The sequence below is a fragment of the Rhinoraja longicauda genome, chromosome 20, assembly GCF_053455715.1.
Source record: "Rhinoraja longicauda isolate Sanriku21f chromosome 20, sRhiLon1.1, whole genome shotgun sequence".
Taxonomy (NCBI): domain Eukaryota; kingdom Metazoa; phylum Chordata; class Chondrichthyes; order Rajiformes; family Arhynchobatidae; genus Rhinoraja; species Rhinoraja longicauda.
This window is the reverse complement of record NC_135972.1, coordinates 168,492-195,921: the sequence shown is the minus strand read 5'-3', so window position 1 is coordinate 195,921 and position 27,430 is coordinate 168,492. Positions and strand designations below refer to the sequence as shown.

The window sequence follows — 27,430 nt, the reverse complement described above, 5'->3', positions numbered from 1 at the left end:
TACTGTATGTTTCTTTTTTTTTTCCATTGGAACCTAATCAGATGTACAGCACTTTGGTCAACGTGGGTTGTTTTTAAATGTGCTATACAAATAAAATTGACTTGACTTGACTTGACTAGCTGTAATGAGTGAGTAAATAAGAGTATCACATTGCATAATTCAGATTATTTTGTAAATCATCTAGAAAAATAAATTCTGTTAAGATGGCTGGTGTTCATTATTAATTTTCAAATTATGTCAAGATGTTTTACTTGTGATGTAAACTATAATTCGTCAATCAGAATTGCCTTTCTATTTAGTATCATGTACGTTACTAATTATTCAGTTCGGAAATTTTTATCATTTAGTAAACGTCACATGAACTGTGATAGATTACCGTACTTTCCACAATATTTGTAGTTCCGCCAACAGTTCTCAGCTCAGACACTGTTGTATTACATTTGACATTATAGTTATCCGGCTCCTGCTGAAACCTGACCATGTTTGGCTCTGCTGCCTGAGGAGGGAGGGGGGATGGAGGGATGGTGGCCGCTGGCAGTGGCTCTGTTGCCTGAGGAGGGAGGGAGGGATGGTGGCCGCTGGCAGTGGCTCTGTTGCCTGAGGAGGGAGGGAGGGATGGAGGGATGGTGGCCGCTGGCAGTGGCTCTGTTGCCTGAGGGGGGATGGAGGGATGGTGGCCGCTGGCAGTGGCTCTGTTGCCTGAGGGGGGATGGAGGGATGGTGGCCGCTGGCAGTGGCTCTGTTGCCTGAGGAGGGAGGGATGGTGGCCGCTGGCGGCGGCTGTGCTGCCTGAGGAGGGAGGGAGGGAGGGATGGTGGCCGCTGGCGGCGGCTGTGCTGCCTGAGGAGGGAGGGAGGGATGGTGGCCGCTGGCAGTGGCTTCGCTGCCTGAGGAGGGAGGGAGGGAGGGAGGGAGGGAGGGATGGTGGCCGCTGGCGGCGGCGGCGGCGGCGGCTCCGCTGCCCGAAGGCCGTCGATCAGTCGGAGGGTCCGCCCGCTCCGCCACGGATGCGGCGGGATCAGCGCAATGACACGTCGCTCCCTCCTGGCACGCAGTGGCAGCTCGACGCCGATTGGCGGAGCGCGGACGCCGCCCTCGCGCTGCCCGCCACGTGAGGCCTACGTCACCGCGGCCATATAAAGGGTGCGGGGGGGGGCGGCCCTTCCCCACTCTAGTCCATGCTGAGGTAAAATGAGTTGCTTTGGTTCGTCACTTTCCACCGAGATTATTTATCACTTTTTATTGCCGTTTGGCGATTTACATCTGGTTCCTGAAAAACGTTACAGTAAAAAGTGTTCGTCAATCGGCTGATCGGCGATCGTGAGGTGACATTAACAGTGTGCAGAGCGGGGACAAGCGCCGCAATGCCCAGGTCCAAGAAGCCGTTCAACAAGGGAGGCGCTGGAGGTAAGGCGCGCGCTGTCGGCGTGGCGGGCAATGGCTTCTGGGAGTTGTAGTCCGGAAGGAGTAGCGGTCCGGCGGCAGCGCGCGGGCAGGTGGGTGTGATGAACTACAACTTCCGGCGTGCCGCGCGGGCCCGCGCCAGCCAAGCTGCTGACGTGTGGACAATGGTGCGACCGGTGCCTGTTCACTCCCTGCAGGCCGCATGTCAGTCCGCCGGAAGGTTTTCGCTCGCCGGGGATGGGACCGGGGACGGGATGGGGGACCGCGGCCGGTGCCATCCCGCTCTGGCACGGCGGCTGCACCCAGTGATATCCGGACACTCGCTACAGGGTAATCAATGACCGCTGGTCTCGGATCATCGTCATTGTAAAATGACCACGTTCACCTCTTGGGGCCGATTCGGCCACCGCAGTTAAAATGTCACCTTGCACTGTGTCACGGGTGGAACGGTAAAATGGATTTGTACAGACAGCACTTGTTCAGGGCAAATGTCAACACATGTTATTTTTATCATGGAATATTGTATGAAAAGTTGCTTTTGTAATTGGGTGTTCGAATGAATATTTTCTTTTTTTTCTACATTGAAGTTCAATAAACCAATCAGTGCAACACAGAACGGCATTTCGGCCCACGATGTCCCTGCTGAACATGATGTCAAGTTAAACCATGCCTGAGAACATGATCCATATCGCTCCATTTACGGCACCTCGGTGTACCTTTTCTTAAATGCCCGTGTGATATCTGCCTTCACTACCACCCTAACAGTACATTCCAAGCATCCACCACGCTTGTGTGCGTATTTACAAAAAACACACTTGCTCCACATTTCGTTAAACGTTTCCCCCCTGACTTTAAAGCTATGCCCGTTGACATTTCCTGAATGTAGACTTACTAACCAACCTATTTCCACATGAATTGTGTTCTTGCTAACTTTCTTTCCCCCATTATATCAAACCCTTTTTTTGGGGGAGGGGGAGAATGCAGGACTGGTCATAGTCCAAGAGTCATGCAGCATGGAAACAGGCCCTTCAGCCCAACTTGCCCAAGCCAAACAAGATACCCCATCTACTCTTGTCCTGTCTGCCTCTGTATGAATTTATAACGGGAACCAAGGAAATGGCAGAACAGTTAAATGAGTACTTTGGTTCTGTCTTCATTAAGGAAGATGCAAACAATCCCAGAAATACTAGGGGACCGAGGATCTAATTGGAGGGAGGAACTGAAGGGAATCCACATTAGTCAGGAAATGGTGTTGGGTAAACTGTTGGGACTGAAGGCAGAAAAATCCCCATGGACTGATGGTCTGCATCGCAGAGTACTCAAGGAGGTTGCCCTAGAAATCGTGGATGCATTGGTGATCATTTTCCCATGTTCTCTCGACTCTGGATCAGTTCCTGTGGATTGGAGGGTAGCCAATGTAACCTCACGTTTTAAGAAAGGAGGGAGAGGAAAAACGGGGAATTATAGACCAGTTACCCTTACATCGGTAGAGGGAAGATGCTTGAGTCGATGGGTGGCAATGTGAGCTGCGATGAGGCTGCAGGGCGACTTGGATAGGTTGGGTGAGTGGGCAGATGCAGTGTAATGTGGATAAATATGAGGTTATCCTCTTTGGTGGCAAGAACAGGAAGGCAGATTATTATCTGAATGGTGTCAGATTTGGAAAAGGGGAGGTGCAATGGAATCTGGGTGTGCTTGTACATCAGTCACTGAAAGTAAGCATGCAGGTACAGCAGGCAGTGAAGAAAGCTAATGTTGGCCTTTGCGAGAGGATTTGAGTTTAGGATCAAAGAGGTCCAACTGCAGTTGGATAGGGCCCTGGTGAGACTTCACCTGGATTATTGTGTGCAATTTTGGTCTCCTAATTTGAGGAAGGACATTATTGCTATTGAGGGAGTGCAGCGTAAGTTCCCAGGATGGCGGGACTGACATATGAAAGAGTGGGTCGACTGGGCTTGTATTCACTGGAATTTAGAAGGATGAGAAGGGATCTTACTGAAACATGTAAAATTGGACAGGCTAGATGCAGAAAAAATGTTCCTGATGTTAGGGGAGTCCAGAACCATGGGCCACAGTTTAAGAATAAGGGGTAGGCCATTTAGGACTGAGATGAGGAAAAACGTCTTCACCCAGAGAGTTGTGAATCTGTGGAATTCTCTGCCACAGTAGGCAGTAGATGCCAATAAGCGAGTTTGGTATTACAACTGTGCATGCCCAGGTCATGGGTCATTCGGGATAAACATTCCTGCCAGCTGAGCTACTGTGTGTATACGGGACCTGCGTATTTATTTCAATGAGATTTATAAATAAATTTATCCGTCAAATATGTCAGCAGTAGACCAGTGTACTGCAGGCTGCACAAATCCACGATTATGTCTATTTAGATTATTGACTCAATACAGCACCAGCCTTAAACGCAAGCATTAGCCTGAGTCACTGCCACTCAAATTTGATATTGATTTACACGAATTATAAGTTATGTGGTCAACCAATTTGAGACAGTCCTTACATTCCTATCTAAATAACCTTCCTGGATTGAAGGAAACGAGGAGAATGTGCTGTAGGTTGGAAAGTTCAGATTGGATTCGAACAGGCTGGTTAAACTTTCAAGGTGGGTTGGCTTAAATAAAGATGCTGTCGCTTTAACCTCTGGGGTTGGTTCCAGCCTGTCAGGGTACACAGTTTGGAGCCGGGTACAGGTGACGGGGCGGTGATAATTATGAGAATTTGCAGCCATTTGAACCGCAGCCACACTAGAGACTTCACAGGAGTGGGTCGCAGCTCCCCAGCTGACGGGACCTGTTCTCGCTCTCTTTGAAGGAGGCCCCAGCGAGTGGGAAAACGCGGAGCCAACCCGTAATACGAGTGGGAGCATTTTCTCAGTCAGACTTTATCGACAGTTGGGGTGGGGGATCTGAAAGAGAGAGAGAGAGAGAGAGAGAGCTGACGATGCCACACAGATGGAACAGTTTAATAACGACCCATTAAAATTGGCCATTCGGCAACCTGGGCTGATCTGATCTGACAGCCCTCTCATAGAAACATAGAAAATAGGTGCAGGAGTAGGCCATTCGGCCCTTCGAGCCTGCACCGCCATTCAATATGATCATGGCTGATCATCCAGCTCAGTAGCCTGTACCTGCCTTCTCTCCATACCCCCTGATCCCTTTAGCAAAAAGGGCCACATCTAACTCCCTCTTAAATATAGCCAATGAACTGGCCTCAACTACCTTCTGTGGCAGAGAATTCCACAGACTCACCACTCTCTGTGTGAAGAAATGTTTTCTCATCTCGGTCCTAAAAGACTTCCCCCTTATCCTTAAGCTGTGACCCTCTCACTAGCTTGCTGCGTGCCTGATCCTAACACAGAACCTCCACAAAACCTTTGGGCTTCGGGTAACACCTGCACAAAGAGCCTCTGCTAACAAGGGCTGGTCAACGTGCACTGGGCGAGATGGATGGGGGAAATGCACCGCAAACTTGGAGCACAGACCCTCCACTCAATCTATCCAATACTAAAGGGCAGGCATTTCGCATTTAAATGTCTTGTATCGGATTGGCGGCTCCTTCATAGGGCCAACCCTGTATTCAGTTTTCCTCTGAGATGAATCTTTGACTGATCGGTACATTCACACCGCCTGTAGGTAAACCATCAGCCCACATCACACTGAAAATCGCTGCTTGCCTCAGATGAAATATATTTTTACACACAAATTATGAATAAAGATAAGAAAATGTTTCAAGGTAATATTTTCTTATTCCAGTAGAAAACACATTAAGGATTAAATAAAAATAATTAATTCTTTAACTTTTTGAATGTCTCATATTTGCAGATTAGTGAACTGGGACTGTGTAAGTAGTGTGTGAACAGCAGAACAAGAAAGGAAGCCATTGAGTTGACAGAATTCTAGATTAATTCCTTGGTAGAATAGTTAACAATTTATACACAGTTTATGCAGCGCTGCGTTCGCTTTTTTAAAATCCTGAATGACCGTTGACAAATCCCATGATTCCTTGCGTTTATCAAGATGCCAAACTTACTTATTCACTGGATGTTTTCAAGAGAGAGTTAGATTTAGCTCTGAGAGCAAAAGGAATTAAGGGATATTGGGGAAAAAACAGGAACGGGGTACTGATTTTAGATGATCAGCCATGATCATATTGAATGGCAGTGCTAGCTTGAAGGGCCGAATGGCCTACTCTTGCACCTATTTTTCAGTTTCTAGGTAAGGCCCACATCCCTCTAAGACTTTCCTATCCATGTACCTGTCCAAATGTCTTAAATATTGTTATGTACCTGCCTCGACTACATCTTCTGGCATTTCGTTCCTTATACTTGCCACCCTTGTATGGAAAAAGTTGCCCCCTCGGGTTCCTATTAAATGTTTCCACTCTCATCTTAAATCTATGTCCTATGGTTCTTGATTCCCCTATTCTCAGCAGCAGACTGTATCTATTCCCTTCATGATTTTATTTACCTCTATAATATCATCCCTTTGCTTCCTGCAGTTCAAGGCATAAAATCCTAGCCTGCCCAACCACTCCCTAAAGCTCGAAGCATATCTTCCCAATCTACATGTGACACCACTTTCATGGAACTACGCATCTCCACTCCTAGATTCCTCTGCTCTACAACATTCCCTAGAACACTGTCATTCAGTGTGAACGTCTTGCCCTGGTTTGACTTCCCAAAATGCAACACCTCCTGCCAACCTGCGTTAAACACCATTAGCCATTCCTCAACCCACCTGTCCAGCTGATCAAGATCCTGCTTTAACGTTTATTAATCATCTGTTAATCATCTTGACTATGACACCACCCATTTTATGAACCACAAACAGTAATGGGCCCAGCACTGATCGCTGAGGCGCACCACTAGCTACAGGCCTCCAGTCTGAGAAACAACCTTCCTCCATCACCCACTGCTTCCTTCCGTGCAGCCAATTTATTTAAAATCTCTACCAGTGATTTAGATGATGAGACCAAGTGTTTATAAGCCAAGACTGATGCGATGTTGTCAAGCTGGAAAGGGTGCAGAGATGATTTACGAGGATGTTGCCAAGACTAGAGGGTCTGATCTATAGGGAGAGGTTGAGTAGGGTGGATGCACAGAGTCTCTTGCCCAGAGTAGGTGAATCGAGGACCAGAGGGCATAGGTTTAAGGTGAAGAGGAAAAGATTTAATAGGAATCTGAGGGGTAACCTTTTCACACAAAGGGTGGTGGATGTATGGAACACACTGCCAGGGGAGGTAGTTGAGGCAGGGACTATCTCACCATTTAAGAAACAGACGGGTAGATGGATTATAGGCCCAAAATGCTGGAGTAACTCAGCGGGGCAGGCAGCATCTCTGGTGAGAAGGAATGGGTGACATTTTGGGTCGAGACCCTCCTTCAGACTGATGTCAGGGGAGTGGGCGGGACAGAGATAGAATGGAGTCGGAGACAGTAAGACTAGCGAGAGAACTGGGAAGGGGGAGGGCATGGAGAGAGGGGGAAACGCTATTTGATGTTAAAGAAGTCAATGTTCATACCGCTACCCAAGTGAAATATGAGGTGCTGTTCCTCCAATTTGTACCTGGCTTCACTCTGACAATGGAGAAGGCCCAGAACAAAAAGGTCAGATTGGGAATGGGAGGGGGAGATAAGGTGCTGAGCAACTGGGTGGTCAGGTAGGTTAAGGCAGACTGAGCATAGGTGTTCGGTGAAACGGGTACATGGATAGGACAGGTTTGGAAGGATAAGGGCCAAATGCTGGCAGGTGGGACTAGTGTTGGACAGTGTGGGCAGGTTGGGCCTGTTTGCACACTGTATCATTCTTTGACTGTATAAAATTGGGTGGTAGCATGAGTTATGGAGAAAGCGCAAAGAGGTTTCAAGTGAACAGGCTACCTGAAGGGTGAGGACATTAAAAATGGAATAAAATGTGAAATTATCCATTTTGTTACAAATAATTGAAAATTGTGATTTTTTGTGAGATATTGAAGAGCACCTGGTGTTGGGTGTGTATACAAATCACTATAAGTTAACATATAAATAAAATGAACAACTGGAAGGCGAACTATAAGTTGATCTTCATTACAAGGCATCTTGTATTTATATACGCCAATGGTAAAATTGCTGCTGTACAATTCTAGTTTCCTTATTGGAGGAAAATGTGCTCTACAGGCACTCCCTGGTTAAGCAAGGGTTCTGTTCCTGAGAACTGCCTCAACTTTTTTTCACAAGTAGGAAATGAACAATCTCCCAGTAAGTGCAATCAAATGGGTGACAGAATTAAAGCAGAAGTTCACTCGCTTACAGCCATTGCTGCAGATACAGACAGGGCACCAACGCATGTGGAAACATTTCAACCATGCATTTTAATCAATCCACAGTTTGAATATGTGAATATTTGCCTATACAGACATTTTTGGCAAAAACTCATTACTTCTAAAGTTTGAAGATTCAACGACAGATATCCTTGATCGTATCCTTGATCCTTGTCTGAAGAAGGGTCTCGACCCGAAACGTCACCCATTCCTTCTCTCCCGAGATGCTGCCTGACCTGCTGAGTTACTCCAGCATTTTGTGAATAAATCGATTTGTACCAGCATCTGCAGTTTTCTTATATCCTTGATCGTATGATTGACGGGTTTGTTTTCATCGTTTATTTGTACATATTTAGAGTTCTCTGGGAGAATTTGTGTCAGATTTTGGTTACGTCGGGTCTCCTGTAACCTGGAGAGACCCTAAACTAGCAATCCAGGGAATATAATGAAGGCATGCCCAATGGATTCCTGGGATGGGGGGATTTTCTTGTGAGCAGAGATTATGAAGGTAATGTCTATACTCCCTAATATTTGGACGAATCATGTGATTTCATTGAAACACAATTGTTAAGAGGTTTGACAGGATAGATGCAGAAGTATTCTTGACTGGGATTGTGGGTTCTGGGATTGGGATATGGGGTTGGGTATTATGTTGATACAAGCATAAAAGACTTACTATCTCTTCTGGGTTGCTTTGGTGTTCAAATGTCTAGCTTAAAACCAACAAAAGCATTGTCAGCTGATTTATTAGGAGACGTGGCCTGACATTTTGACCTAATTACTTTGACACCAGATGTCTTATTGGAGCAGGAGAAGGCATCTGGGGAGATAATGTTTAACTATTCTCCTGGCTCCACCCATCTATCTACACTTGATAAACCTTGCCTCAAATTAAACTAAATTCAACTCAATAAAAGGGTTTGTGAGAGGGATTTTTTGTATTTTAGAGATTAGCAAGTGCTCGGAATGCCACGCACGGCGGTCATTGAAGCAGATACGATAGCAGTGCTTGAGGTATTTTGACTGCTCTGTGAACAGACAGGGTACAGGAATATAGGCCGTGTGTAGACAGATGGGAGTAGTTTAGTTTGCCATTATGTTTGCTGCAGACATGGGCTGCAAGGTCTTTCCCTGTGCTGTACTGTGCTCGCGCTCACAAGTTATAGCAGCTGAGCTCACAGATGTCCTCACAGACATCTTCAACATCTCCCTGAGCCAGGCTGTTGTTCCCTCGTGCTTCAAAGAAACCACCATCATACCTGTGCCCAAGAAGTCTTCTCCATCCTGCTTCAACGACTACCGCCCTGTAGCGCTGACTTCAACCATCATGAAGTGCTTCGAGAGGCTGGTCATGAAGCAGATCAGATCCAACCTCCCCCCCTCCCTGGACCCGTTTCAGTTTGCATATCGAGCTAAGCGGTCCACTGAGGATGCCATCTCCTCTGCTCTACACCCAGCCCTCACCCACTTGGACACTAAAAACTCATATGTTAGGATGCTGTTCATAGACTTTAGCTCAGCATTCAACACCATCATCCCCCAGCAGCTGGTTTGTAAACTAACAAATCTGGGCCTCAGCCCCCTTCTCTGCAACTGGCTGCTGGACTTCCTCACTGCCAGACCCCAGTCGGTACGGGTCGGCAGCAACACATCGGACACCATCACGCTGAGTACGGGGGCCCCACAAGGATGTGTGTTAAGCCCCCTGCTCTTCACCTTGCTGACCCACGACTGCACACCCACCCACAGCTCCAACCACTTCGTCAAGTTTGCGGATGACACAACCGTGGTGGGTCTCATCAGCAACAACGACGAGACCCACTACAGGAAGGAGGTGAACCTGCTGGCCGCGTGGTGCACAGACAACAATCTCTTCCTGAATGTGGAGAAAACAAAGGAGATTGTTGTCGACTTCAGGAGAACGCACACCCAACACCCCCACCCACTGACCATCAATGGTGCTGCTGTGGAGCAGGTGAGCAGCACCAAATTCCTGGGGGTGAACATCACCGAGGATCTCTCCTGGAGCAACAACACCACGTCCATCGCCAAGAAAGCCCAGCAGCGCCTCTACTTCCTCCGCAAACTGAAGAGAGCTGGAGCCCCCACACCCATCATGTACACTTTTTACCGAGGCGCCATTGAGAGCATCCTCAGCAGCTGCATCACTGTATGGTTCGGAAGCTGCACAGCCTCCAGCCGAAAGACCCTGCAGCGCATAGTGAACACTGCTGAGAGGATCACTGGCGCCTCACTCCCAACACTCCTGGTCCTTTACACCACCCGCCTCACCCGCAAAGCATTGAGCATTGTGGGTGACCCCTCCCACCCCTCCAACAGCCTCTTCACCCTCCTGCCTTCAGGGAGAAGGTTTCGCAGCCTGAGGTCGAGCACCACCCGACTAAAGAACAGTTTTTTCCACCAGGCTGTCAGGATGCTGAACTCTCTCCCCTCCCTCCCTCCTCCCTCCCCTGCCCCCATTGGACCTGGACTTTAACACCCCACACACACGCACATCCAGCACCAGACTTTTTTTTTTAACGCTGCTATGGACAGGCTTTGCACTACTGTTCATTATTTTTTATTGTAATATATTCATCTTCGTCTTTTTTTCATTGAAGTGACTATATTTTATATTGATTGTTGTTTGCTGTGCCTTTTTAATTTTAACTTAATTTAATGCACTTTATTCCTCGGGATTGTGGGAAACGGTATTTCGATTTTCTGTCTGTGTAAACTAACTGGAAATTGACAATAAAGTTGACTTTGACTTTGAGTAGAATTAGGCCATTCGGCCCATCGAGTCTGCTCCACCATTCAATCATGGCTGATCTCTGCCTCCTAATCCCATTTTCCTGTCCTCTCCCCATAACCCTTGACACCGTTCTAATAAAAAAATTGTCTATCTCTGCCTTAAAAATATCTGATCTGTGATTTCTATTTTAATGTTTTCTCCTATCGTTCCCAGAAAATGGTTTGCTTGGTGATGAAATGAATCCTACTTTTAGATATAATTCTAAGAAGCATGAATATCAGGAACCAGTGACTGATTAAATGAATTGGGACTCCCCTGTTTAAAAAATATTTATTACAAAGCCTTCATGCTTGCAAATTATGTGGGTTTTGTAACTTCATGTGGTCTACTCTAGCAATATTGTGTCATTTAGTGGGTTTGCTTTGATGCCTAGCATCAGTTGAAGTGAATGTAACAATTGTTGATCACGAGACAAGTAATACCTTTATTTTCTCCTGCAGGTAGACAGCTCCGAGCACAGCAGCCTTTCAGTGACGAGGATGCATCCATTGAAACAATGAGCCATTGCAGCAGTTTTAGTGATCCTACCAGCTTGGCTGATGATGGTACCGAGACTGATCAAAGTAAGGCACCAGCCATTGAATTCTTAGCAGTCCTTCATCTGTGTCAGTCTGAAGAAGGGTCTCGACCCGAAATGTCACCCATTCCTTCTCTCCTGAGATGCTGCCTGACCTGCTGAGTTACTCCAGCATTTTGTGAATAAATACCTTCAGCTGTTAAGTTCCACTTGCTGGTACCTGAATTTATCTGGTACCTGAATTTTCTGATCCCTGCGCACTGTTTTTTAACCTTTACTCTGAAGAAGTGTATTTGAAGGGAATTAAATCCTGTGCCAAGGCCTGCAAAATTATTTTAGTATGTAGCTATGCAATCTGTGGAACAGGCTGATAGGAACCTGAGCGGCTGTATTGCTTCACTCAAATAAATGCAGCATTTAATAAATGCTTCACTCAAATAGATGCAGCACTTTGAGACCAACCCCTCTCTCCAAGTCCCCTTGAGCAATTTCATGTTTCAAATTAAAATTCTCCACGCCTGGGGTTTTATTTGATCTTCATGGATTGCTGTTGAAATTATAACAGAGTTGCTGACTGTTGTTTTTGTGACAGGTGATTTGGATTGCTAGTGAAACCAAATTTTAGGAAAAAAGAGGAAATTTCTAATTTAATGTAAGAAAATTACTCCACCGAAATCTTGTCCACAAAATTTGACGTAAAATCTGTCCACAAAATTTGAAGGAGAGATTAAGAATAAAAATGAAGTATTTTAGCCATGCATTCAACCATATTAACATATTTACCTAAGGTGTGCCATTTTTTTATGTTTCAAATGGAGGTTCCTAATCAGAAGTGATCTCTTTCAGCTGTTGAAGATCTTGATGAAAAAGGAAGCCAAGAGGATTATGACTATAGACTGATAGGATTTATTGACAGCACTCTTGACAAAAGGTAAATTCCAATCGTGCATTTCCTGGCGAGTAAATGTGCAGGCAGTTAAAAGTTGGTCTTGGCATCATGTTTGCCCACCAAAAACTCTCAGCACTCGGGAGGAAGTACATTGTTTCTCTCTGTGCAGCTGAGTGGTGGTCGTAGTTGTGTCCGTTGTGAAATAATTTTTTGCCGATATTCATATTTATTTCCACAGTGCAAAGGTCCGATTATCTGCACTTGAAGGATTGAAATCTGCTTTCTCATCTAAACTCCTTTATGACTTTATCCTGGAAAGAAGGGTAACCCTAACAGACAGTATCGAGCGCTGTCTGAAGAAAGGTAACTGGAAGAATTTTTTCTTTCCCGTGCTTAAATTAAGATAATTAAATATATCAACATTCTCATCTTACATAGAAAATAGGTGCAGAAGGAGGCCATTCGGCCCTTCGAGCCAGCACCACCATTCATTGTGATCATGGCTGATCATTCACAATCAGTAACCTGTGCCCAACTTCTCCCCATATCCCTTGATTCCACTAGCCCCATGAGCTCTATCTAACTCTCTCTTAAATTCATCTAGTGATTTGGCCTCCACTGCCTTCTGTGACAGAGAATTCCATAAATTCACAACTCTCTAGGTGAAAAAGTTCCTTCTCACCTCAGTTTTAAATGGTCTCCCCTTTATTCTAAGACTGTAGCCCCTGTTTCTGGACTCGCCCAACATCGGGAACATTTTTCCTGCATCTAGCTTGTCCAGTCCTATAAGATCCCCTCTCATCCTTCTAAACTCCAGTGAATACAAGCCTATTCTTTTCAATCTTTCCTCATATGACAGTTCCGCCATCCCAGGGATCAATCTCGTGAACCTACGCTGCACTGCCTCAATTACAAGGATGTCCTTCCTCAAATTAGGAGACCAAAACTGTACACAATACTCAGATGTGGTCTTACCTGGGCCCTATACAACTACAGAAGAACCTCTTTACTCCTATACTGAGATCCTCTCGTTATGAAGGCCAACATGCCATTAACTTTCTTCACTGCCTGCTGTACCTGCACGCCAACTTTCAGTGACTGGTGTACAAGGACACCCAGGTCTCGCTGCACTTCCCCCTTGCCTAACCTGACACCATTGAGATAATAATCTGCCTCCTTGTTTTTGCCGCCAAAGTGGATAACCTCACATTTATCTACATTATACTGCATCTGCCACGCATCTGCCCACTCACTCAACCTGTCCAGGTCACCCTGCAACCTCCTAACATCCTCTTCGCAGTTCACACTGCCACCCAGCTTTGTGTCATCCGCAAACTTGCTAGTGTTACTTCTAATTCCTTCATCCAAATCATTAATATATATGGTAAACAGTTGCAGCCCCAACACCGAGCCTTGGGGCACTCCACTCGCCACTGCCTGCCATTCTGAAAAGGACCTGATTACTCCTACTCTTTGCTTCCTGTCTGCCAACCAATTCTCTATCCATGTCAACACCCTACCCCAATACCATGTGCTCTAATTTTGCTCACCAATATCCTGTGTGGGACCTTATCAACGGCTTTCTGAAAGTCTAGATACACTACATCCACTGGCTCCCCTTCATCCATTTTACTTGTCACATCCTCAAAATCAAGCATGATTTCCCATTCATAGATCCATGCTGACTTGGACTTATCCTTTTACTGCTATCCAAATGCACCGTTATTACCTCTTTAATAATTGACATCAGAATAACCTTTATTGTCATCCAAAAAAACAAGTCTTTTGGACGAGATTTCGTCACCCACAGTTCAACAATAAGAGCAATAAAAATAAGCAATTACACACACAATCACAAACCAACACAAAACAAAAAAAAAGAAACATCCATCACAGTGAGTCTCCTCCAGTCCCCTCCTCACTGTGATGGAAGGCCAGAATGTCTTTTCTCTTCCCCTGCCGTCTTCTCCCGCGGTCAGGCTGTTGAAGTTGCCACGTTCCAGGCCACGCCGGACGATGAAAGGTCCGCAGAGGGCCGACCCAAGCCCTGCGATTCGGGGCGGGCGAAGACGCTGCCGCTGCACGTCGTGGCTCCCGACATTGAAGCCCCTGCCGGGCGGAAAAAAATCCCGCGGCCTATTTCAGGCCGTGCCGGACGGTGAAAGGTCCGCAGAGGGCCGGCCCAAGCCCCGCGATTCGGGGCGGGCGAACACGCTGCCACTGCCGGAGCTCCCGATGTCGGCCCCCACCCAGGGCAGGGCCTGCGAGCTTCCGATATCCACGCGGCCCGCGGCCGAAAAAGCCTTCGGAGCATCCGAAGGCGAGTCGCAGCCGCTCTCGCAGCGCCACCACAGCCTCCGAAGGCAGCCAGCTCCACAGATGGTAAGTCTGGTCTGCGGGCTCTGCAAACCAGAGCCCAGGTGGTCCCAGGTGGAGGCCGCCAGCTCTAGGTGTTTGGCAGATGGTAGGCCGCAGCGGGAACGGAAACATGACCCAGAAGAAAAGGTCGGGTCTCCGTTCGGAAGAGACAATTTTACAGTCCGTCCCCCCACACACATAGTACACAACTACAAAAAACACTACATCACATCTAAACACTACAATTAAGACAATAAACAACAAAAACACAAAAGACAAACGGACCGCAGGTAAGCCGCAGCTGCTAGGGCAGCGCCGCCATCTTGACCTCCAGCATCTTCCCCACCACCAATGTCAGGCTAACTGGTCTGTAATTCCCCGTTTTCTCTCTCGCTCCTTTCTTGAAAAGTGGGATAACATTAGCTATCCTCCAATCCACAGGAACTGATCCTGAATCTATTGAACATTGGAAAATGATCACCAATGCGTCCACTATTTCTAGAGCCACCTCCCTGACTACCCTGGGATGCAGACCATCAGGCCCTGGGGATTTATCAACCTTCAGTCCCATCAGTCTACCCAATACTATTTCTCGCCAAATTTCTTTCAGTTCCTCTACCCCCCCCCCCCCCCCCCCAGATCCTCTGTCCTCTAGTACATCTGGGAGATTGTTTGTGTCTTCCTTAGTGAAGACAGATCCAACGTACCTGTTCAACTCTTCTGCCATTTCCTTGATAGCCATAATAATTTCACCCGTGTCTGCCTTCAAGGGACCCACATTTGACTTTGCTACTATTTTTCTCTTAACATATCTAATGAAGCTTTTACTGTCCTTCTTTATATTCTTGGCCAGCTTCCCCTCGTACTTCATCTGTTCAGCCCGTATTGCCCGTTTTATTACCTTCTGTTGTCCTATGAAAGTTTCCCAATCCTCTGGCTTCCCACTACTCTTTGCTGTGTTATACATCGTTTCTTTTAATTTTATTCCATCCCTAACTTCAGCCACGGTTGCCTCCTACTCCCCTTAGAATCTTTCTTCCTCTTTGGAATGAAATGATCCTGCATCTTCCGGATAATGCACAGAAATCCGGATGATTATTGGTAATCTTGGTACAATGATGAACCATATAAACTGGGAATAATTGTGTTTACTGCTTTTTTTAAAATTCGGCATAAGTATTAATAACTTTGCCACATATCAGTGCTGATGTAGTTAGCATTTGTAAGCATTGATGCAGTAGTGTCATTTGATATATTTAAAATAAAGTTGCTCATATCATAAGGTAGCTTGCTTAACTATTTTTAAAATCTACTCAATAAATCAATTGATCATTTTTGTTTTGAAAACAAGGAAAAACTGAAGAACGATGTGTTGCCGCCCAAGTTGCTTCTCTTCTTTGCATTCAGCTGGGATCTAGCATTGAAAGTGAAGAGGTCTTCAAAAGTTTGAGGCCCATTTTCAAGACCATCCTTACTGATAAATCAGTCTGTGTACAAACACGGAAAGCTGTAGGTAGACTTTGTTTTTAAATATTTGTCGAAATAATTGACTGTTGTGATGCTAACTTGTACTTTTTCTTTGCTTCAAGTGTGCTACCAGTTTGGCTATTTGTTGCTACGTTGCAGCTGATGATATTGAGGTGAGCATATGGGTAATTTTACCAAAATAATTGTAATGTGCTTCAGAATTGAGTTAAAAGCTAATGGTGTGCTGTGTTTTTTAAAATAGGATCTACACTTAACAATTACTTACCTTGAGAGCATCTTTACAACATCTTACCAGAAGCAGGATAAGACTATTGGTGACCAAACAGCATCGTTAGACATCAGCGCATTAGTAGCATGGACGTTGCTGCTAACCATTTGTCCAGCCTCACTGATGAAGAAAATATTTGAAACGTATGTCATTTAGTTGACATGGCTCAGTGATTCATTACCTGAATATGATTTTGAACGTTTTTGTGTCGTAGATGATATAACGCGTTGCAATGGCAATCCTGGCTTCTGGGTGACTGTTTACAGTAATCCGTTAAATATACCAAATAGCTTTGAAAGCTTTATTTTGAGCAATGTTAATAGAATTTAGGATTGAGAATTTCTCGTTCTTGATGTAGCTGCAATAATTAATCATTATTGTTGCTTTTGCAAACTGTTACTCGGAGTTGTATTTATATCCAGTAAGGCTTCTAATTTGTTTCCAAAACATGTGCTAAGCTGTAAAATAGCTGCTTTGTAATTTTTTTATAAATCCATTCAATGCGTACATGCGATAGTTTCTACAGTTTATAAGTTATTGCATTGATAATAATGCCTCAATTAAATTCCCATTTCAGCCATTTGACCAAACTTCCTTGTCTACTTTCTTGTGGTAATGTGGACATGAGAATTGCTGCTGGAGAGACGATGGCTCTTTTGTTTGAGTTGGCCAGGGATATCTATGATGTAAGCATGAGTGTTTTCTGTGCATCTATTAGTCATTGGTAATTACAAAAAGGGTCGATTTTTGATAAAATAATTGAATGAAATGATAACTTATTTCACTTGAGTAAAGCTATATTGTTCGGTTTAGATGGCTTTTTTTCATGGTCATAGAAAACTTGTAGCATGGAAGGATGTCTTTCGGCCTATTGTGTCTGGTCAAAGGCTGCCCAACATAGTCATCCTTTCCAGATCTAGGTCTAGCAGATGACCTCTGCAGTGTGTTCCATAGTTGTGGAGATTACCATGTGACATGTTAAACCAATTGCTGTGTGGGGAAAAGAGAAAATGAAGTTGCATTGAAGTAAGAAATCACTGCTGTTCGACAGGGAGTGAGATACCACAGGTCCATGACTGCTTTGGGCTCTTCCCTAAATGTTGGTTCATATCCAGCACTAGATGGGTAGCTTGAGTGTCATTACAAAATGTTGGGTGACTGCAATGATAAATGTGAGTCTTGCTAGTATCGATGGCTGTTTCAAAGACCTGGAATAGGTTTAAGATTTTGTTGCATAATCACTACCTGACTGTCACTATGATAGTTTACCATTACACTGACTTCACTGCCACAATTCGTAAGAGTACGTTTCTATGAAGTAAGCATCCACTGCCAGTTCTGTATTCTCTGCTATCCTCTTAAATCATAATAGCACTTATTGCAGTAATCTTAATTAAGAATGGAATGCAAAAGCTCTGTTAGACTTTAATAACATTGTGTTTTTCTCTACTTCAGCATAACGTGGCATAATGACGAAGATATCAAGTATTTATAACAAATGGTTGGGTCCTCACTGAGTCTAATGATTGGATATCTCCCAACAGGACTTTGAGTTCAATGATATGGAGCTTCTATGCTGCAAGTTGAAGGGTCTGGCTACAGACAGTAACAAGTATCGAGCCAAAACAGACCGGAAGAAGCAGCGGTCTGTTTTTAGAGATGTATTGAAGACTGTCGAGGTATGATTCTGGTATTACTAGGTATTTATTTTCTTTCAGATGTTCACATTTTCTTTGTCTTTGAGGGCAAGGTTTAATCCTGACCTCTGATGCTGACTGTGTGGAGTTTGTACGTTCTCCTTGTGACCACGTGGGTTTCCTCTGGGTGCTCTGGTTTTCCCCCACATCCCAAAGATGTGGATTTGCAAGTTAATTACCCTCTCTACATTGCCCCTAGAGAGTAGATGAGAAAGTGACATAATCTACAAGTAGTGTGAATGGGTGATCAATGGTCGACGTGGGCTGCGGGCACAGTTTCCATGCTGTATCTTTATAACTAAGCAGGCAGACAAAACTCTACGTAGCACTCGTCTTAGCGACATCCTGTGCAGCTGTAATATAACGTGTTGACTGTGGTACAAGTGAGACTTCTCTTAGAGCAAGTGTGACTTCACCACCTTATCTACCTATGTTGCCAATTTCCTGAAATTCTGTACCTGCACCACCAGTTCTGCAATGCTCCCCTTATTGTGCATGTCCTTCATTGGTTCGGTGCAATTGATCAAAATCCTGTTATAATCTTCACTGTCCACAATGCACCTACGTTCATATGCACACTTGCCATTTGTATTATTACATATATTCACCTCCAAATCATGAACATAAATGACAAACAGCAATGGATCCAGCACCGATCTCTATGGCCGTCCACATCCCATTTGTCTGTCTGAAAGACAACCCTCCGTCACCTACCAAGCCAATTTTCAGCAACATGACATGCAGAAATCTCGAGTGGGTTTCAGCTAATATTAAATTAAGGGCTTTCTACTTTAGTTTAGAGACATGGAAACAAGCCGACCAGCAATCCCCGCACACTAACACTATCCTGTATACACTAGGTTACATTTATACCAAGCCAATTAACCTAAAGCCTATATGTCTTTGGAGTGTGGGAGGAAACCTGAGATCCTGGAGAAAACCCATGCAGGTCACTGGGAGAACGTTCAGACTCCGTACAGACATCGCCTGTACAGGATTGAACGCTGGTCTCTGGCGATGTAAGGCAGAAACTACTGCTGTGCCACCCTTGGCAGTTCTGAATTTGTTTAAAGAGGATACATAATTACAATGTGACTTGCATAATGTTTTGTTTTAACAGTTAAAAGAGTCAAATATTTCAAATGTATAGCTGTCTATTATTAAAAAGTGGTGAGCCAGAAATCACTCCAACATTACTGGAATGCATCCTTTGAAAAATATTTTAAAGAATTACTGTTGGTGGAATTTCATCTTCCCAGGAATAAAAAATTCAAGTGATGAAAGCTTTATAACATGAATACAAATATTAATTGAAGAATGCTTTGCAGTTGGTGGATTGTTTTAAACAGTGTTAGCAGTTAAGTAACTTTTGTGTGCTATACATGTCATGACGGTTGTAAATATGATGAGCGTGTACTTGCATGTGGTTCTGTTCAGGGTAAATGCCATTCAGAGCTACTTTTACAGGTGGAAACAGCAAATTCTTGTATATAAAAATTTGTGATTGCATTTTCAGCACAAAACCGCTGCATACTAACATTCTGGTTACATAAGAACCCGCGTATGACTGATCACTTCCCCACCTCATTCCTGCTATATGCAAATAATGAACACTGAATGCATATTGCGTGTGGTCGTTTCATGTGCGTAGTTAAATTCCTGTCATTGGAATGCTCTGAAAAATACTTCTTTTAAACTTGTGTACCACTGGAAATCTATGCATCCCCAACAGCACTAGGGATGAAAAATGTTGCAAATTGCTCTAATCTTTTGACTGGATCACTTATTCAATAGGATGGAGACTTTGATCCTGAAACTATTACATTTGGTCCTGAATGCATGTATATTGATAGTTGGGTGAAAAAACGTACCTATGAAACCTTCAAAGAACTTCTTGCATCTGGTACAAGATTCCATCTACAGGTTAGTAGATTTCAAAATTTAAGCAAAAATCTAACTTACTTTTAGATTAGATTAGCCTGCTTTTAGGACAGCCAATTAATTGCCTTTGTGTCAGTATACTCTGCAGCCAGTGTGTGTAAGAAACCACAAATGCAGAAGGAAATGCAGCTTTTCTAGTTAAAATCATGTTGCAAGCTTGACTGCAAGAGCAGAGTGCACTGTTGGCAGGGAAATTGTGCAGGAAGCAAAGTGCTGTTTGTATGGAGTTTGCACGTTCTCCCTGTGATTGCAAGGGTTTCCTCGGGGTGCTCGGGTTTCAACCCACATCCCAAAGACATACAGGTTTGTAGGTTAATTGGCCTCTGTAGAATTGCCCCTAATGTGTAAGGAGTGGATGAGAAAGTGTGAAAACATAGAACTAGCGGCAGGGGAAGAGAAAAGAGAACTAGCGTCAATGGATGATCAATGGTCAGTGGACTCGCTGGACCAAAGGGCCTGTTTCCATGCTGTATCTTTAAACTAAACTAAACCCAAACTGAGCTTCCAGTTGTGAAACAAATGCAGATGGGAAGTTCTTGGTCCAGCCCCTTTAAGCAGTTTTAAAACGACTGATAGTTTGGTCATTTGTGCCTCGTACGGTAACGATTTATTTTTGGAGGTCATTGAACTTGCACTTTAACTGATGAATCTTAACAATTGTTTGCTCTTGAGGCAAAGTCACTAAAAGCTGTTTGTGTTTGACAGGCTAATGAATTTGTGCGAAGTGTCTTTGAATTGGGACCCCCACTGTTGCTTGATGCTGCTACTCTGAAAGCAAACAAGACTTCTCGAATTGAACGGGTATGAGTAAATCATAATACTAGAAAGTAAATGTTACTATTCTGGTATTCTGAATATAGTTTAGGGGTGGGTGGAAAAGTGAAAGAGCCGCATTTGGATGGAAGTTATTGATATTGTGTTGGTAAAATACAGTTTGGTTTTGAATAGTATTTCTCAAGAAATGCTGATTTTAAAGCTAAAATGTAAGCTTTAAATGGAGGATTTTAGTGTTTTTCGTTTTTTTTGTTTTTCAGCATTTTTACAACTCTGCTGTTTGCAAAGCTAGAACCAAGGCCAGGAACAAATTCCGAGACAAGAGAGCAGACATTGGAGAATACTTTTAAATTCCGGCCAAATTCAAAAGGTGGTTTCCTGTGAAAAACGTCTATTATACTTGTTTGTTTCGTAGCAAATGGGGGGAGTTTTATCTTCCCCAGACCCATCATTATATAGGTGTTTATTTGGTCACACTTAACTTTCTAATCACTTCTAACTATCAACCCAGATTTAAGGGTATTTATTTTGTAATTTTTGCACAGCTTATTGATGCCACATAATTGTACATGATTTTAATTAGTATAGGTAATTTTTTGTAATTATCCTGATTTATTGTTGGTGCTATATAATGCTATAAATTAAGTACTATTAGTTTAACATGACTGAATTTTTAAATTTACAAAATGACTTGCTGTCTATTTAAAATTAAAAAATAATGAGCAAATGTGTGTTCTGATCAAAGTTTTGCAATAAACTGGGAAAACGTCAAATAACTCATTAAATGCAGCTGTGTGGAAGGAAGCATGTGTGCAATTATTGGAATGAGTTAACATTTACACTGCTCATGGGAGAATGACATGGCCCCTGGGACACATCTTCTAACCCTAATAGAACAACTGTGAAGGGAACAACTCCCTTCCATGCTGGCGAAAAGCAAAATTACATTTGCAGTCCTTAAAGTCAAGCCCCATGTTGCAATCTAAGTGAAGTCAAGCACCATGTTGCTATCTAAGTGAAGTCAAGCACCATGTTGCTATCTAAGTGAAGTCAAGCACCATGTTGCTATCTAAGTGAAGCGCACTGTCCTGCCATGGACACCTTCAAATATGCTGATCCTCTTAATGCCCCTTTTGCTCTGTTAATCACAATCAATGTTCCATGTTGATTCACTTGAGCTACACCATCATTTGCTGTGTCTGCAGACTTGCAAGCTATTCATTCAGAACTGTTTCCACATGGTCTTCCCAATATGTATCAGTTTTTCGGTCCTGAATAACCCCCATGCTTTACCTGTTTATCCTGTTATATATTTTATGTACAGCACATCTTTGGGTGGTCCTTGATTTTGCTCACTTTTTTATTTGCACCTTTTCCTTTCCTCGTTTGCTTTCTAATTTCACTCCATGCTTCCTGTATTCTCTGATTTCAAAGTCCCTGTCCCAAACTTTACCCCTGCTACATAATTCCATTCTAATTATGGCATTTGTCTGAAGCTTGTGTTGCATTTTACACTTGCATGGTCACTCTATCAGGTCTGTTCACTTTGGTCCAATCCAATCCTGCCTAAACATATCAGTGTGTGTCTTTGTTGCCACAGGCTTGCCTTTTACATTGATGTTCTGACTGCATTTGTCCACCCTATCTGAATGTGCTTCCCCTTCCAGTATTTGTGTGGAGCCTTGTTCCACACCAACCTTAATAATAATAATAATACATTTTATTTATATAGCGCTTTTCATATACTCAAAGACGCTTTACAGAGATTTTGAGAACATAGGGAAATGAATAAATAGATAAATAAGTAAATAAATAAATGAACAGAGAAAGGAGACAGAAGGTGAGGTGACCTTCAGTGGTTGAAGGCAGTACTGAACAGGTGAGACTTCAGCGATGTTTTGAATGTGGTGAGTGTGGGGGAGTCTCTAACGGTTTGGGGTAGTGAGTTCCATAGGGTGGGAGCAGCGATGGAGAAAGCCCTGTCCCCCCAGGATCTGAGTTTAGTCCGGATGTGGGGGGATAGGAGATTGGCAGCGGATTGCAGGTGGGAGTGTGCCTGTGGAGGAGGTCGGTCAGGTAGGATGGGGGCAGGTTATGGAGGGCTTTGTAGGTTATGAGGAGGATTTTGTACTGGATTCTCTGGGGGATGGGGAGCCAGTGGAGTTTATAAAGGACGGGAGTGATATGGTCACGGATCGAGGTGTGTGTGAGTAGACGGGCAGCGGAGTTTTGAATGTATTGAAGTTTATTGATGATTTTTGAGGGTGCGCCATAGAGGAGGCTGTTGCAGTAGTCCAGATGGGAGGTGATGAAGGCGTGGATGAGGGTTTCTGCAGCTGTGGAGGAGAGGGATGGACGGAGACGGGCAATGTTTTTGAGACGGGCTTGTGTTCCTGATCTACTTGGGCCACCAGTCAGCTAAAGCCTCAGTTTTAAAAAGTCTGTACTTGTGTTCAGATCCCCCCAGGTTTTACCAGTTTATATTTGTAACCTTCTCCAGTCCTGGAAACCCACCTCCATCCAATATTGGTATCCGTCACATTCCCTGTTTTAGTGAAGGGTCTTGACCTGAAACGTCACCCATTCCTTCTCTCCGGAGATGCTGCCTGTCCTGCTGTGTTACTCCAGCATTTAGTTGCTTGCCATTGTCACATGGTTTTCTTTGCCAAACTCTGCAATTCTTTCACTGCATGTTCTGTCTTCTTCTTTCGTGTCCATCTTCTATGTTTCAAATGTTACTTCACTATCATTGTCCATCCTGAAAAGGACACAAGCTTCCAGCGACAATCAGTGGGAGCCATCTCTTGTACAATAGATGATGGTGGTAGCAGAAGTAGCTTAGGACACTTCCAGTTCCCAGCCCCGCGACATGGACACTTCTGCTATGGGGCTGTCCTTCTTTAAGATGCTCCTTAAAATTTGCATCTGCAAGCTTTTGATCCTCTACCTTGATGCAATAGTGTCATATGTTAATTGATATTATTATGAACCACTTTGGGACATTTTGTTGCATTAAAGATGCTACATAAATCTAAGTAGCTTCAATTAGCTAACCTAGGATGTAAATACCATAAATACTTTGTCACATTAAATCAATATGCACATTTACAATACAGCTGTGTGTGTCACGAGCTGGGAAGTGAGACAATGATTTTTTTTCTCCATTGTGGTGCTTGAAAAAAAATGTCACGCCTTCCAGGTTTTGGCACAAAATTGGCAAATGCACTGGAGGATCTTGGATCATCTGAATGAAAATCAAATCGGTGCAGGTTTTGCAGTATTCCAGTTCTGAGTGTGAAGTCTCACTGGTGTATATGTAACACATGCTGTATGGGCAACATTTGCCTTAAATGCTCTGCTGACACTGCACTGAAAACCCAGAGTAAATCCCCTCTGTTATTTCATTGAAGTTTATCAATGACATGCAGAACCATTTGTCGTTTAATCGGCTGTGTGTGTATACCATACAAACATCACTATTTTCATTCACAGCTGAGCAGAAAGTACTAAATGACAATCATTGGACCTTTAAAAGGAAATGGCATTTTAGAAAAATTGCTTACTCGGACGGACCCTTGTGTGCATTTTTTTTTTCAATTTCAGAAAATTTGTTTCAACATTTGTTTTTTTTGAGGATTGCTCTGATATTGCAAATGCATCGCAGCCCATCTTTGTTCATTTGTGTGTGGCTGTGATTTATGTAACCTCAATCTCTTAGACTCGTGTGAGATTAGTAGCGTGATACGAACAAGTCTCACCCAGAAAATCTGCTTTGATGACCTCTGGTTTAGTTTATAATTGTCTTGTGTACTGAGGCACAACTGAAAAGCTCGTTATGCTGTGCGCTATCCAGTAAATGGAAAGACCTGACTGTCTACATATGTACAAGTGACCTGAAGATCTATGCTCAGCTTTGTATTTTCAATGGTTTCCATGCTAATCATTCCTATAGCATTGTGCAGATTTTTGCCATCACTGGTTAAAGAACTATCTCCAATCACTGTTGGAACCAACAAACATAATTGAAAGGTTGGAGTCACAAGGAACCACAAATGCTGGAATCTTGAGCAAAACCCAAAGTACTGGAGTTGCTTTGGTCACCCTGCTGTAGATAGGACGTTAAGCTGGATGGAGTGCAGAGAAGGTTTATAAGGATGTTTTGAGGGCTTGAGATTTAGAGAGAGGCTGAGCAAGCTAGGACATTCTTGGAGCTCAGGAGAATGAGGGGGTGATCTAGAGGTGTATAAGATACTGGAAATAGAGAGGGTGAATACAGAGCCTTTTCCCTAACGTAAGGAAATCATGAATCAGCACAGGTTTAAGGTGAGAGGGAAAAGATTTAATTGGGACCTGAGGGGCAACATTTTCACACACAGGGTGGTGGTGGATGGAATAAGGTGCCAGGATATGGAGTTGAGGCAGGGACTAGAATACCTTTTTAAAATAGTTGAATAGATACATGCATAGGAAAGGTTTAGAGGGAATGTAGATGTAGAAACAAAGAACTACAGATGCTGGTTTACACAAAGGCTGAAATAACTTAGAAGGTCAGGCACCATCTTTGGAGAATATAGATAGGTGACGTTTCACAGAATGCTGCAGTAACTCAGTGGGTCAGGCAGCAATTGTGGAGAACATGGATATGTGACGCTTCACAGAGTGTTGGAGTATCTCAGCGGGTCAGGCAGCATCTGTGGAGAACATGGATAGGTGACGTTTCACAGAGTGCTGGAGTAACAGCGAGTCAGGCAGCATCTCTGGAGAACATGGTTAGGTGATGTTTCGGGTCAGGACCCTTCAGACTTCAGAGGGTTTCAAGCAATATGAGCCAAACACAGGCAGATGACTAATGTAGATGGGACATCTTTTGTCAACATGGACAATTTGGGCTGAAGAAACTTTCTGTGCAGTATGATTATGGAGTAACTCAGTGGATCAGGCAGCATCTGTGGAGGGAATGGATAGACAACATTTCAGGTCGGGATCCTGCAGACTGATTGATGAAAAGTCATTGTTTCATTCTAGTATCTTTTCCCATTGATCTGTGTCCCTGCTCATAAATACCATTAGGTGATTATTAATTCACAAATTTTGCTTTTACTAAAATACGCCAAAGTGATATCAGTAAAACAAGAAATTAGCCTTAAATTCTTTGAAATACACATCAGAGTTGATATTTTAAATTTGGAAACCCGAGTACTATCTGTGGTCAGATCTATATTTAGATCAGTTGGGGGTTGATTTCCTGAGGCTCTCGGCAGGTCCAGAAACCCTGCCTCACAAAAGGGAATAGCAAGAATTAACTATTCAAACTCAAATGTTGCCTCAACTTGGTAGTTTTTCTGGAGTACAGTATAGTAGCCTGTTGGTTTTATTTATGCTGCACAGAATTCGAATTGATTTATAATTAAGCCTGGTAAGTAGATTTTATTTTTGTTGGCGGTGGGGACAGCAACAACTGCTGCAGTTAAGACACTTGAGTAACAACAACCCTTCACGTGACTAGTGGAGACTCAAGAACTTGGTTTAATAATATTCAATGTGATAGAAGTTTCTTTACAAAGTTAATTTGTGAACAAAAGTGTTAAATCAGAACAAATCTTGAAGCATATAATTTTGGATGATGATTAAATTAGAGGATAATTTACTTATTTTCAAATAGTAATGTATCTCTTTCAAACTCAACAATTTAAGTATCTAATTCATTAACACTTTTTGCCTGCGCCATTTAGTCACATTTGGTTATAACGAGACTGTCTGACGGCTTTGCCTCTGAATTAGTTACTTGTCCTCGCCCTTTATAGACAGCAGATGAGAGATGTTAAATTAAGCACTAACTTCTGCTGTGCATCAGCAGAGTGCTTTTGGCAGATCTTTAATAGCTAAGTTGAAGAGATGAAACACCAGTCATTTACTTAACATATACAAAGTGCAGATAATATAAGCAACTATTTATGCTTAATCTGGTGTCAGTTCCTGTGGAGAGAGACAGACGAGTGGATGCTGGGCACTCCTGAATAAATGTCAGTTGTTCAGGTCTATTTCTTTTTTTAAATGCCAACATAATTTAAATTATTAACTGACTTCCATGAAATCTGTGTGAATCTTTTTTTAATTGCTTTTAGAGAGATAACAATGAACATGTTTTCATAAAATTGTCACAATTTTAAGAAAGGGACTAAGTCCAAGAATTATTTTTATCGTATTGCTTCATTATTCTTCAATATTTTCTTTATTGCTTTAAACTTCATTGGTTTCATATGTCTAGTTATATATTTTTAAATGAATAATGAACCTTGCTAATATCGAGAAATAAGAATCTGCATATTTTAGATTTTCAGCATTGCAAAGTCCGAAAAATGTAAGCACTGGACAGTTCAGGTATTATCCGTGAAGTGAAAACAGAGTTAACACTTCAATGGCCAGTGCAATGAGAGGTTATCGAACTGAGCTGTTTGTTAACTTCCTAGCTCCTCTCTCCATAACGCTAACTGAGTCATTGGATACATCCAGATTTTTCAGCCTTACAGATATTGAGGGTTTAGCAAGGTGGCTGGGAGCACTATTGATATGCTGTGAACCAAGGATCGGGTTGTGAATCAGGCATGTGGGACATGTCACAAAATATCAGTATCTGGTTACTTTCAGCGAAAAACATGCAGCCTCAAAAGTTAATTGAATCACAAATCTCTGCACAAAAAGATTGATTGTTTGCCACTGATCTAGACTATACTGGATCTTTGTCTTGTTATTTAATTATTGAAATTGGGATTACATACTTTGTGGCTACTAAGTGGCATATGTGACTTTTTTTTAAATGGTTCTTATATTAGGGTTACAGATTGAAATTTGGTTTTCCCTCTCAATCGTATTTTGGGTAGAATCTTTCAACCAGCCATAACGTGCATATCAAGAATGATCTAAAAATAAGCAAATTGCTTAATAAAATCCAGAGTATCGAGTGTATGAA

General features: G+C 43.2%; 1 protein-coding gene across 3 annotated transcripts; it reads left to right on the top strand.

The window, feature by feature from the left end:
• The first annotated feature begins 1,131 nt into the window (after positions 1-1,131).
• On the top strand, positions 1,132-21,258 carry ifrd1 (interferon-related developmental regulator 1). 3 transcript variants are annotated; one of them, XM_078416683.1, is made up of 12 exons: positions 1,132-1,407; positions 10,969-11,091; positions 11,892-11,976; positions 12,173-12,297; positions 15,644-15,801; positions 15,882-15,932; positions 16,022-16,191; positions 16,626-16,734; positions 17,593-17,727; positions 19,540-19,668; positions 20,392-20,487; positions 20,721-21,258. In XM_078416683.1, exons 1-12 carry the CDS (start codon positions 1,365-1,367, stop codon positions 20,808-20,810), a joined length of 1,314 nt encoding a protein of 437 aa, XP_078272809.1. In that variant the 5' UTR covers positions 1,132-1,364; the 3' UTR covers positions 20,811-21,258. The 3 variants fall into 3 exon arrangements, with proteins under 3 accessions (XP_078272809.1, XP_078272807.1, XP_078272808.1); XM_078416681.1 differs by lacking the exon at positions 1,132-1,407 and adding an exon at positions 1,569-1,734; XM_078416682.1 differs by lacking the exons at positions 1,132-1,407; positions 20,392-20,487 and adding an exon at positions 1,569-1,734.
• The last annotated feature ends 6,172 nt before the right edge of the window (positions 21,259-27,430 follow it).

Bases quoted from the DNA above. Each gene is read 5' to 3' on its own strand.
- ifrd1 (XM_078416681.1), top strand. From the start codon at position 1,569: ATGGTGCGACCGGTGCCTGTTCACTCCCTGCAGGCCGCATGTCAGTCC. The intron at 11,977-12,172 runs GTAAATTCCAAT...TTATTTCCACAG, and splicing joins GACAGCACTCTTGACAAAAG to TGCAAAGGTCCGATTATCTG. The intron at 12,298-15,643 runs GTAACTGGAAGA...TTTGAAAACAAG, and splicing joins CGAGCGCTGTCTGAAGAAAG to GAAAAACTGAAGAACGATGT.